This window comes from Protomyctophum bolini, assembly GCF_963924005.1.
Source record: "Protomyctophum bolini genome assembly, chromosome: 3".
In the NCBI taxonomy this organism is placed as follows: Eukaryota; Metazoa; Chordata; class Actinopteri; order Myctophiformes; family Myctophidae; genus Protomyctophum; species Protomyctophum bolini.
The window spans coordinates 49178669-49192163 of record NC_137864.1 but is presented as its reverse complement, the minus strand read 5'-3'; the positions used below and the strand labels follow the sequence as shown (position 1 = coordinate 49192163).

Here is a 13495-nt window from a genome sequence, read left to right as displayed (position 1 = left end):
ACGTGGCCTGAACCACAAAACGTGGACAAATATAATTTCAGAGCAGTCAAAGAGCCGTCAGAGCCGTCATAGTACAGAGATTGAAGGCTTCCCTTCCAGTTCACTGGCAGTGTTCTATAGATAGATAGTTTAATACCCCCCCCCCCCCAAAGGAGGATCTTAGAAACATAACCCCTCAAGTCTGACTTACACTTGGTTACTTACAACTCAAGGCATGTCGTCGACCAAAAATAGCCGATCTACAAGCTCACACTGCGTAGCAGTGTGACACGTTGTTAGCTGGAAGATTGGCTGTTTGGTGTACTCCACGGACACCCTTGAGTGTCTAACATCCCACCGCATCGCGATACCGAACTGCTACTTAGATGCACATGGTTGCAACTTGAAGTATTTAAATGAATTTGCATGTTTTCATGGTGGCGTCAAATTCTAGACTGAAATTAGAGTGTTCTTTATTTCTTATTTTAATTATAAAAATAAAATAAAAAGACGTACATTTTTAATTGACCGCTGCATACAAACGGGACCAAACGGACCCTTTTAGTAACATTTTTTTCTGTGATAAAAATGTACCTACAGTACGTATTACTAACCTCATTCATAACCTTTATACTGTCTTTACCTGCGGATGAAAATATAGAATAATCTTATATTCTATTATATTTCTTTCATGGGTTTCAACATACAGGGCAAATTCATACAGAACCACACTCTTCCCTGTGTAGACAGCCATGGTCTGCATATAGCAGACTCAGTTGTTGGGGGTCATTTTAGTCAATATAGTGGTTCAGCCAGCTTACGTACACAAGCCTCACGGACACAAATGGACTCACAAACAATGTCTCGAGTTCAAACCCATGACGCATGACCCTCTTTCCTCATTTACCCCCTTGCAACCCTGCCTCAGGACACCTGTGACGAGGCTGACGCAAAGCTATGTGTGTGTGTGTGTGTGTGTGTGTGTGTGTGTGTGTGTGTGTGTGTGTGTGTGTGTGTGTCTGTGTCTGTGTGCGTGCGTGAGACAGAGAGAGCCAATAGAGCAAAAAGGGTATACAATACACAGTTAGACTCAAATGACATGTCAACATAAAGTAAAGTAAAGTATGTTTGTTACTATGACATCATAATGCTGACTCAGCACCTCTGAATATAGAGCACTGTGTCAGTGTCCACCCATGGGGCCAGCATGTGTCTCTGCTGCTGTGTGTCACAGCTGAGATCGGAATGTGTGCATGTATGTATGTGCTTGCACAAAAAAATGGTCATGAAGATCAGCAGCAGTCCTGTCGTCCAATGTCTTGGAGAATCAATACTGACACCTGGTGGTTCGGTGCTCAAAGTGCACCCAACTCCCCCCCCTGCCGAATACACAGCAGCTACTGTGTGTTCCCTACAGGGCTCTCTCGGTTGTTTATGTTAGCCCAAAATGAACCAATGCAAAAATCATTGTGATCATGTACTAGTACTAGTACTACTTTATTGATACACTGTGTAGTACATTTGATGCCATCCTTAGATTTGTATCGTTCGTACGGTTTGATAAATGTTGATGCTTGCTGACACTGTGTTGCATTGTCTGGACCAAACATTCAATGGGAACGAAGCTATGTTGTACCAGAGCTGTCTACACTGGCCTTTTCATGTGTCAAAGGAACACAGTGTTGCTATAAATGGAGCAGGTTCGACCAGCAGTTCCCACTTATGTTTTTGTGAAGCACATTGAGCAGCACTGTGTAATTTGTTGTATTGATGAAGTCATCACTCTGTCTGTCTGTCTGTCTGTCTGTCTGTCTGTCTGTCTGTTTCTCTCTCTCTCTCTCAATTCAATTCAATTCAATTCAACAGGCTTTATTGGCATGACGTTTTACAAGTGTTGCCAAAGCACAATCACAGATATTACAAACAACAACATAACAACATAATATCAATGACATGAAAAAATAAATTAAAATAATATAAAATAAAGCAGGTGGTGCAGAAAATAAAACATGGCATACTGTATGTGTGTCCTACTGGTTGTCCCTTTTCTTGTGACAGGAATTGACATATTTTGCAGCCAAAACTGCACATTCTTTCTGTTCCCCCAGAAGGACTGGTAATCTTTCCCTTTCTGTCATACTTCTGAATTCTGGGAAATTTGTTTCAAATTTTGGGAAGAACTCCTCTCTAATATTTGTGTAGTTTTTACATTGTGTTCTCTCTCTCTCTCTCTCTCTCTCTCCCTCTCTCTCTCTCTCTCTCTCTCTCTCTCTCTCTCTCTCTGTAGCTGTGTACCATGTTTGGTAATGTCCGCTCCACCATACTGTCCCTGATGATTGGCTCCTACGCGTCTTCAGCGGTCACCTTCCCTGGTGTGAAGGTACTCACTCGCTCCGCACAGTCAAATCTGTATTATTATACACAGTATTCAATATTCATTTAACCCATTCTGACCTGAGATCAGATTCATACGAGGTTTCCACTGGACACACACTGGTCTGATTAACCCCATTCTGACCTGAGATCAGATTCTAAAAAAATGTCAGTCGCTCTTCGATTTTTCAAAAATAGCAGACCTACAAGCTCGTAGCGCGCCACTCGGTGGCGCGCTATGAGCTTGTAGATCTGCTATTTTTCAATAGCTAAAGCATAACATGATGCTAACACCAAAATGGGTGCCAGGTCAGAATGGGTTAACTCTCATTTTTGTGCATTTTACCCTCTCCAAGTCAGAGTTACAATTCCGTACATTAGCACTGATAAATGTTCTCCTGTACTCTCTCTCTCTGTCTCTGTAGATGATCTATGACCTGGGCGTGTCATTCCGTGTCATCATGTGGGTGTGGACAGGGGGAGCGTGCGTGGTGTTCATCAACTGCTTCCTCAACTGGCCAGCAGAGTCGTTCCCGGAGCCAGAGGACGCCAGATACCAGTCAGTGTGCGTTTTTTGTCGTGAGCACATCTCAATTTTGATTGTACGACCTATACGCACAGAGCTATTATAATAACCATTGCTTCCTTTCTACAGACCAGTTCAAATTGCAAACATAAATAATGCTATTGGCTGAAACCGCTGCGAAAGGCGGGTCTTCACTCGGTAGCACCACCAGCGGAAAGCCTAGAAACATACCCTACTTTATTCATTTTTAAAATGAACGGGACCATAATTTACTAAACGCATATCATGATGATTTAAATCAAGTGTAAAGTTTACCAAAGTCCCCACGCTCGGGTGGTGCAGTGGCAAAGTACCTGCTCACGGCCACTAGGGGGTCTAGGAGTTTGAATCCACCGTGCGGTGCATCGGCCCCGTGTTGAGGGGAGGGCAGCCGAGCAGGGGGGATTAGTCACCGCACAAACTACTACGGGCTGGGGAGGGGGATTAGTCACCACACAAACTACTACGGGCTGGGGAGGCACCTGTCAGAAGAGAGTGTTGTGGCAGGAGGAGTATCCTCGCGGTGGGGAGGCACCTGTCAGAAGAGAGTGTTGTGGCAGGAGGAGGAGTATCCTCGCGGTGGCAGTGTGCTTGCTGCCTGAACAGGAACACAGGAATGAACTCTCCCTCCCTCCCTCCCTCTCGCTGGGCAGTCAAAAGGCGAAGAAGAGTGACGTTGTTCTGGATGATCGTGTGACCGGGGACAAGACGTACGCCCACGTCAGTGTCACGGAGGACCCTGTGGGAGGAGCCACACAGCTTGAGTGCCAGCAGCCCACCTCCCCCATTGGATCCCAGGGTAACTATAACCATTATTATACAACAGAACTATACACTGTCACCAGGCTAACCATCATTATACAGCAGAACTAAGTACTGTATTGTATTTTTTATTTGTATTTATTTATTCAGCACAGTATAAAAAACAACACAGTGAACATATAAATATGAGAAGGGTAGGGTGCTAGGCTGAGGCAAAAAAGCCCAAAGGGCCTCTACCTATATAAATTAAAATGAAACATTGTATATGAGATATAGAATATCCAGAAAACATGATTGCAGTATATAAAACATAAACAAAACAAAACAAAAACACAACAAGAACATGATTAGATTTTTTTGTTATTTACATGATTAGAGAAAAGAATAGATGATACAAAGAAATATAATTAGGTGATCTGGTCAATTAAGTGGGTCCTAAACTTATGTTTGAAATGTTTTAATGAAGTAGAATTTGATGAGATTGCTGTATAGGTGTTCCATAGCTGGGGCCCCCTGTATCTGTAGTACTGTACTAGCCAAGTCTATGAACGTTTTATGTTTGCTTTATTCATTCCCCCCGTGACGTCATGTGGCAGCCACGGTGGGCACTTCACACGAGTGTACTCGAGTGTATTCATTTTACTGGCCCAAGTGGGCAAGTGGAGGGTTTAAATAGTACTTTAGTACGGACCAGAGGGACATTTATCTTTTCTATCCCAGTAGAACTAAGTAGTACTTGATGCAAAGTGCTCTATCAGAGGCAAGCGGATGGATGTCCAATGTTTATTTAATTCTTGATATTAATAATAAATACATGTATTTTACTGTGGATTTGACTGTGTATGATCCGCAAGAGAAACATCAGGTACCAATCAAAACGGATGCTTGTGTAGCGTTTTCCACAGTTCACTCTACTGTATGTTTGTCCTCATCAAGTCATTGCCACTCTTTCACACTTATACTCACTCTGACACACTTCCCCCCCCCCCACCTCTCTCTCCTCTCTCCACAGACTCTCAGACACTCTTTCGCTCGGTGTGTTCTCCCATCTTGTTGTGGAGCCTCGTCACCATGGCGATCACCCAGCTGAGGCTCATCTTCTTCATGGGTGCCATGAACAAGATGGTGGAGTTCCTGGTCACCCATGGCGACCCAAAACGTAAGACATTTCAACGCCTAAAACAAGTCAAAAACAGGCTTGTTGAGGTGAAAACTCCTTCATAATGTTTATCAGAGGAGGTGGACAAAAAACTACTCAACTCCAATAATATTGTAACAGTTTAAAATGAAATGATATATAGTGATATATAGCAGATCTACAAGCTATTTTCACTATATTTGAAATGAGTGGTTAATTCATGATATACTTTTTCCGTTCCTAGAAATGTAGTGGAGTCAAAAGTGCAATATTTGTCCTTGAAATCTAGTGGGGTGAAAGTTTTAATACCCAAAAGGGTAACTCAATATGAAGTGTTAAGTTAACATTTTGTAGACTCCATTCTAACATAAGTTTTTAACTACTTGAACTGCATACCTATTCTGTTTGCCAAAAATAGCCGATATAAAAGCTTAGAGTGAACATGTGTTTTCTGTTTCAGCGTCTGATGAGATGGTGTTGGAATCTGATGAGAAAGGTGAGATGGACTGGGTAGTCGTAGTCACACGACAGTATTGGTCTATAGACATATCATCACTATCATTATCATATCATTACTATGTCAGTTATGCTTTAAGGCTGTTTCAGACGGGGAGCGAGTGCAGGCACATGAGGGGCGTGGGCCGCGTAGCGTGAAAAAAATCTGACCACAATCCAGGTCTAGTCGCCAGCGGGCGTGTGCACGAAACGAGCACAAGCACGACATCACGACATCCTCCCAGTCAGTTTGTATTCATCTATCGTCATGTCTCTGTGTCTCCCCAGTCAGTTTCTATTCATCTATCTTCGGTACGCTCCAGCTGCTGTGTCTGCTCACCTGTCCACTGATTGGCTATATCATGGACTGGAAGCTGAAGGAGTGTGAGGACGAAAAGGCCGGCACGCATCCAGAAAGCGGGTATGGCGTCTATGACTTTATTTATTGACTAGGATTTAGTTGAGACAAAAGGGTCGATGGGAGCAGATCAAGAGGGGTCAGATCTAACAGATAAAATTTTAATGCTGTCCCATATTTAAGTGTAAAAATGTATATCAAAAGGTCCAGTATCTATCTCAGAGAGAGTGCAAATGGACCGTTACGGTATATATGTCTAATTCAGAGGGAGTGCAAATGGAATTAACCAAGAGGTGCAAGCATAGTCAAAGTGGTATTGAATGAGGGCTCTGGCAAGAGTCTTGAGAGCACTTTTTCATAGGATTCTTTTTCTTCATAGGATTAAAATAGTAAACAAACAAATAAAATATAAGGAACAAAAAAGTGCTAAGAGAAGGCTAACCTAAAGAGGTGTGTCTTTAGATTATGTTTCAAAATGTCGGTGTTCCTCAGCCTGAGCTTGTGTTCCCTCATATGTAGCATCGGGGGAAGTGTTGGGGTTTGGGGTTAGGGTTGAGTTTTTCGCGCAGACGAAATGAAAGCCTGGGTGTCGAGGCTAGGGTTGAGGTAATACAGGGCTGAGGGAACATACAGTAGGCGCGTTCCCGTAACCTCTGTATGTGTTTACCGTTGTTCCCTTCAGCTCTTCGGGTCCCCCAAAGAGAGACCGGAAGATCCAGAAACTGACCAACGCCCTCAGAGCGTTCGTCTTCACCAATCTACTGCTGATCGCCTTCGGAGTCATCTGCTTGATTGACAACCTGCCCTTACAGGTATAGGAAACACAACGGAAAATACAAGCACAAGGAATATGAATAATAGAAAAGCTCACACACTGACAGACCAATGTTGAGGCTGGTGATGAAGTTACACAGAGAGTGGATGTTTGGGTCCTCAGACCATAATCAACAACATTATAATCTAATGTTGCCCATTAGATGTAATAACAAATGGGGATGAAGCTGATATCAATCAGCCCATTGTTTTCCGTCACTGTTGAGGCCGCAGGGCCTTCAAGAAAATTAACACGATAAAGACATATTACAAAAACATACTTAAATGCTGGCCTCTCGTACGTACCTGTCTTTAGCCTCTGTGAACCTTTAGACTTTAGAGTGCAGACCTTTCTATCTTATCTGAATATAAATATTAGCATGAATAATTGAATGATTTATAGATACATAAATATCGTAAGAGATAGATATTTTTTTAAATCTTTTCTTGATATGCAGTACTGTAAATAGTAAATACACATGCACACACAAATGCACTTACATTGACCTCTGTCTCCGTCTCTCTGTCAAGTTGGTGGCATATGTGCTCCATACCGTTGTGAGAGGATTCATCCACTCCTGTGCTGGAGGTCTATACGCTGCAGTGTAAGTAACCTACAACTCCTGTCTGTCCGTCACAGACTTCAGCTCGCCGTAGGACATCTGTATTTTGCTTGTCTTAACCCATTCTGACCTGAGATCAGATTCATACGAGGTTTCCACTGGACACACACACTGGTCTGATTAACCCATTCTGACCCGAGATCAGATCTACAAGATCAGAGCTTGTAGATCTGCTATTTTTCAATGGCTAAAGCATAACATGATGCTAACACCAAAATGGGTTCCCGTTCAGAATGGGTTAAGTACCAGGTCTTATAACTTGGACCTGGAGGCGTGGTCAATGCTATAGAATAGCCAAATGGCATTGATCACGCCTCCAGGTCTTAAGTTAAGACACGCAAAATACAGCCCTATTAAATATGTCCAATTCTGTAAAAGAGTGCTTTGCTTTAACCCATTCTGACCTGAGATCAGATTCATTCGAGGTTTCCACTGGACACACTGGTCTGATTAACCCATTCTGACCTGAGATCAGATTCTAAAAATGTCAGTCGTTCTTCGATTTTTCAAAAAATAGCAGACTATACTATAGCAGCTGTGCCCTCTGAGATAATTTAGTTCGTGCAGTGATTTTTGTATCTCAAATCACTCTACAAAGATGTGTATGTCAAATGTTACCCCTTCTTGTCCATTTTTCAGCCCCCAAAGATAATTGTGCCAGGGAGATTTTGGTTAAAAAAATATTCCACAATTTTCACAACTTTGGTAGAATAATGTTGCGGGTTAAAATGTTTAAACTGTTTTAGCTGTGTGGACGCCCCCCAGGACCCCTGGGGGTCCCCCAACCCCACTTTGAGAAGCACAGAGTTAAGAAGCCCACCTTGCTTTTTGCAGGTATCCATCCAACCACTTTGGGACGTTGACAGGCCTGCAGTCCACAGTCAGTGCAGTGTTTGCACTGCTGCAACAGCCGCTCTTCGTGCTCATGTTGGGCCACTTCCAAGGAGACCCTTACTGGGTATGCACACACACACGCGCACACACACACACACACACACACACACACACACACACACACACACACACACACACACACACACACACACACACACACGCACAATATTTGAGACGTGTCTCTAGTACACCCATCTTAGCTGCTCTCCACTGGTTTACCTGTTAGTTGAAGAATTGATTTTCAGAATGGTTTTACTGATGTCCTTAATGGACAGGCTCTCAGCTATATTTAAGCTATGCTTCCCCTTATGAGCCTTTTAGATCCTCAGGTTGTTCCTAAAAGCCGCCTCACTACCAGGTCATTTTCTTAGTATTTTTGACCGTTTTAGTGTTGTTGTTGTTGACTTTATCAGTGTTTGTTTAATAGCTCTGCTATTTTTGTTTTTATTTTATTTAATATCCGCTGGTTTTATGCTGTTGTTTTATCTCTTATTGGTACCATGCTGCTCTTTACCCAGCCAGCACGCCCACTTGGGGCCCATGTGGTTTCAATGCGGGATACATGGGCACCAAGTGGGAATGGGCTTGAACTGGGTCCCATGTGGGCTAACTGGGCATGGGTTGGAAGTGGGCAAGCCCATGTCGTTCCAACATGGTCTACATGTGGGCTAACTGGGCATGGGTTGGAAGTGGGCAAGCCTATATAGGTCCCACGTGGTCTACACGAGGGCTAACTGGTAAAGAAAGAAAGTGCTTTACAGAGCAAGGTTATAACCTTGCTCTGTAAAGCAACTTTCTTTGTAAAAACACTATGAAAATTAATTAATTATAATGAGTGCATAATTGTGCCATTTCAAAATATCAAGAGGTATCATTGCATGTCAGTTATATTATCATGACACAAACACAACAGAAAGTCTGCAAGAGGTAACGTCTCTTTCCTCCAATCCACAGATTAACGTTGGCCTCCTCATCCTCTCAATGGCTGGCTTCCTGTTGCCGTGCTACCTGATCTATCACCGCAGTTACTTGACAAAGCAAAACGTGAAGCGAGACAGGCTGGCCGTCCAATCAGCCCAAGAGACGAGTCCTTTCACCCAATCAGAGAAGAACGGATACACAACAAACGGCCACGCCGCTTAGGACGACTGACGTTTGCATCCCCGATCGTTTGTGGATGGTTTAATCGAGTGGTCATCAAGCATTTTAATTTCAAGGACGCCCATAACTCTGAGAGTGTACAAATAATGCCAAATAGACATTTGTACACTCTCAGGTTACAGACCTGTAAGGGTCCATTTAGAACCCTGAGGGTCCCTGGACCCCACTTTGAGAACCACTGATCTAATCAGTTGATTGACTATTCTTGTGCTGGGTACTGCCTAGAACTGGGTATACGCTGGATTCTGGTAAATGGACCTTCTTTTATTTATTTTAAGACGTTAAAATTTTTTAATTCAGTGGGTTCTACTTGGACAAGAATCTGCCACACAGAATTAAGTAGGTTCTTATAAGCTGCCACGCAGAAGCAATATGAAAATAGCATCATTTTAGAAACAGTACCTGATATGAAATAACAGTTCAGCTACTGTATACCCCATCCCATGCTGTACTGTACAGAACAATCCTTGGAGAATGCACACGGAACCAAATGGACCCTTACGGGTCAGACTTTACTGTATACCCCATGCTGTACTGGGGTATACAGTAACAGTACAGTACCAGACAGGTGGATTGTAGAGTAAGATCAGGATCTCATTTATCAAATTGTTCTTTGATTTTCAGCTTACTGTGTTTTCTTTCACCTACCGTATGTAATATTAATATTATTATAATATTATTATTAACCAATAGTAATGTACTAAATATAGTCAGTCTAACTACTGACTTTTGTCCCCAGTATACAGTATGTCTGTCCGTCCGTCCTTGTGAACGTGATATCTCAGGAATTCCATTACAGTTGGAACACGAACGTCCACTTGGATTCAAGGATGAAGTGTAAGAAAAACGTTGCCAAAGGTAAAGTCAGTGTCACCTTACAGTACATGTGGTTATGACTCCGCTGATGGCCAGCCATGGCCAGAGGCGTTATGTTTCTGTCCATCTGTCCGTCCATCTGTCTAAATGTACATGCATCCGTAGGCTGTACCTCCCAAAATACTGAATGCGATACCTCAGGAACCCTGTAGAAAAAAAAGGAGCGCATCTGTTTGGGCCAGATAGAAATCTCCAACAAGGTGCTCTTTGGTACAACTGGGTGACAGAATACACAGTAGATGCAAAAAAAAAAGAAGACCAATAAGGCACTCGATCTTGTAGAAAAAGTAAAAAAGCCTTAAATAAATTAAACAGTAAGTGTCAGTCACCCATGAGGAACCTTATTGGAATGTCATGACCTTTGGCACACATGTCCACTTGAACTCAAGGATGAACTGATTAACTTGTGAGTAGGACTAGGTGGTCAAAGGTCAATATCACTGTGACCTCAGCCACAAAACACAGTAATTACATTCCTTCAAATCCGTCACCAGCAGGCGTATGAGTCTGGACGGATAGACATGGATGTAAACTGCAACTGGCTGGGGGAGGCATCTGGGGAGGCATCATGGGGAGGCCACTGGGGAGGCATCATGCAACGCCAATGTGGTATTTATATATTTGTAAGCACAAAATTGTTCTCAAAGAACCTTTTAAGAAATGAGATTCTTTAGTCATTGTTCCATTCCTGTGCCACCAGTTCAAAATGCTTTAAAGGGTCCATCTGACTTCTTCAAAGCAGGTATTATCATGAAGTACAATTACAGCCATTCATGCTCAATTCATTTATCTATGCATCCATGCATCCATTCATCCATTCATTCATTCATTCATTCATTCATTCATTCATTCATTCATTCATTCTGTTGATCATAAATTTCTGTTGCAATAGAATCCATAAACTACGAATGCATCATTACTGCTTGAGCTACTGTAGTGCCAAAGAATCGAGTATTTAGATCCTGAATGTAACCTGACTGACAATCACTTGAATGCTTCCCCTATTTATTGACAGTTTCTGGCCATGAATTCAAAATGAGATAAGCCATTCTTAACCAGTTTCTGTGACCAAAAGTCAAAGTGTTTCAAGTTCTACCAAAAGTTAAATAACTTTTATGTCATTTTATTAGTTTGCTTTATAAATACATCTATCTATCCCTCAGATTTTCATTTTACTGACATTCATACCTCCTTCACATACCCTCTCATCGTCTCTTTTCAACTACAATAACGTTCTGGATTTGTTTCCATACGTTATGGCTGGGTTACAGATAAGGTTCTCAGAACCTCATCTGGGCCCTTCTCAGGAGGTGGTACTAACCCAGAACTTATAATTAAACTTTTTGTTTCTAAAATAGAGAAAATAGCCTGTCTACAAGCTCACCGTGTGTGAGCTTGTCGATCAGCTATTTTAGCTTTCAGCCTATGGAAGGTTCTGGGTTACCCGTTGTTGCCAGAAAGAGCCAGAAGACAGTCAAAATGTCAACTATTGATCAATATCATGGAGTACTTGAGTATCAAATCAAAAACTGAATTGATCTCATTGTATAGACAAATTCACCATGGCGCAATCGTAACGATGTCAAGCGCAACTACAGGGTAGCGCTCTGTGGATTCGTCTATAAATTATGTGTATTTACATTCATTTCTTTGATGTCAGATGTATATATGGTGCCTTCTATAATATTTATTTCTTTGATTTAAGGTGGTTGCACACTGGACGCGTTTTTCGGAAAACCCGATGGAGAAACACAGCTAGGAATCCGAACAACGCGCTCTGTGTGTGGGGACCTTTAGTTTCTGAATTTAATTTCTGTTTTATTTTTTTATTCTGCTTGTAAGGAGCATCTAGTTTAGCCTTTGAGCTGTTGACTAGTTTTTATTGTTGTATTGTAGTATGCAGCCGGCCTTTGTATTGTTACTTTGTAATATATTGTTTTGTAAATTTAATATGTTTTTCTTTTATGTTGGGGGTGGTTCTTTTTTTGCTGCACTTGATGAAATGCTTTGATGTGACGTCATCATTCAGGGACATTTTCTCAGCTCTGTTCAGGTCCGTGTTTTCCAAGACACATGTTGCTCAAAGTTTCTAAGAACCAGTTTATCCACACATGTAAAACCAGACTGTTCTTTTTAGTGCAGACATTAAGAATAGAACACCAATTATTTTCAATCCACAATAATGTATAACTCTTTGTCCTATCTAAGCTGAGGTGTATCACATGTTGAGGAAGTCAATGACTGACATTACTACATTAGACGTGCTGTCTTGCCTCCAGGTTGAGTGATAACTGGCCAAAAGAAGTAGTTTGATCTAAGTGCTGCCACAGTGAATAATGATCCACATCAAGTCAGCTGATGTAAATTACAGATTACTGTGAGAAATTTACTCTGGGTTTTCTGACATTCTGTGCAGGCACAGCCTAGTCTGAAACCAAAAGGCTGACCTTTTTTTTTGGGGGGGGGGGGTGTTACAAATAACATTGTATGCATGAAAAGAATGATGGAAAATGTTGTGTTGTATGAAATAAATGCTTTCAAAAACAAATATAGCCAGTACAGTACCTACATAACAAGCTATTTTGATGCGTATGCACCGCCCCAGCAAATGACGTAATGACTACTTGTGCCTGATACGGCAGTGGTGCCAGATTACATACATGTATACATATAGGAGCATTACCTTTAATCCTCCTGACACTAAAACATATGACATCAGCCTGTGACTGCAATTTGTTCTTGTTCGCAGATGACTCGGTTCTGCTGGTCTTGGATTGGGACAAATTGCAGGTTGCAAAAGCCCTTAATTAGCTCTGAACTTGGTAGAATCGGCACCTGGCTCGCTGATAACAAACTTTCTTTACACCTGGGTGAAGCTGAATCCATTCTCCTTGGGTCAAATAGAAACCTCAACAAGGCCGACGGCTCCGCTTCACAGTTAAAGTGGGTAACAATATTAATATCCTAAGAAATTTAAATTAGCCACATGGGTTCCATCTTAGAGGCAAATCTTCCCGGGGATAAAACGCAATCAAAAAAGTCAACTAAAGAACAGAATCTCCTCAGGTGAGTAAGAATACATTGAGGACTGTAACAGGGTTTCTTTCGACTATGCATGCACCACAAAGGCCTTTCAAACAAGACATGCTCCAGACATGCCAAAACAAACAGGCTATACTGCTTGGCCTTATCCTACAATGTTACTCACCTCATCCTACTCATTTTGATAGGTTGTCACGGCTCAGATATAGAGGACAGAGTACAGCAACTTGCAATATAGGCCAGGTCTAGATACGCTGGCTACACCACAAAGACACCATACCTGCACAAACAATCAACGCCGTCCATAATCACAACACCAGAGGGAGCTCCACTAATTCAATCCACGTTCAACCCAGATTTGGCTCAAACAAGGGGTTAAATGTGTTCTCCTATGCTACAAAAATGTGGAATGCGCT

The 13495-nt window shown here is 42.1% G+C and overlaps 1 protein-coding gene across 2 annotated transcripts in view; it reads left to right on the top strand.

The window, feature by feature from the left end:
• Positions 1 to 12497, top strand: part of slc43a1b (solute carrier family 43 member 1b) — a 32596-nt gene extending 20099 nt beyond the window's left edge. The window contains exons 6-16 of one of the 2 annotated variants that reach the window (XM_080759596.1): positions 2267 to 2359; positions 2778 to 2911; positions 3571 to 3716; positions 4692 to 4838; positions 5278 to 5313; positions 5601 to 5733; positions 6353 to 6482; positions 7015 to 7088; positions 7941 to 8064; positions 8955 to 10588; positions 10626 to 12497. In XM_080759596.1, coding sequence (XP_080615722.1) covers positions 2267 to 2359; positions 2778 to 2911; positions 3571 to 3716; positions 4692 to 4838; positions 5278 to 5313; positions 5601 to 5733; positions 6353 to 6482; positions 7015 to 7088; positions 7941 to 8064; positions 8955 to 9143 — 1206 coding nt within the window. In that variant the 3' untranslated portion in view covers positions 9144 to 10588; positions 10626 to 12497. Of the gene's footprint in view, positions 1 to 2266; positions 2360 to 2777; positions 2918 to 3570; positions 3717 to 4691; positions 4839 to 5277; positions 5314 to 5600; positions 5734 to 6352; positions 6483 to 7014; positions 7089 to 7940; positions 8065 to 8954 lie in introns of both variants that reach the window. The other variant, XM_080759595.1, reaches the window with a different exon arrangement.
• The last annotated feature ends 998 nt before the right edge of the window (positions 12498 to 13495 follow it).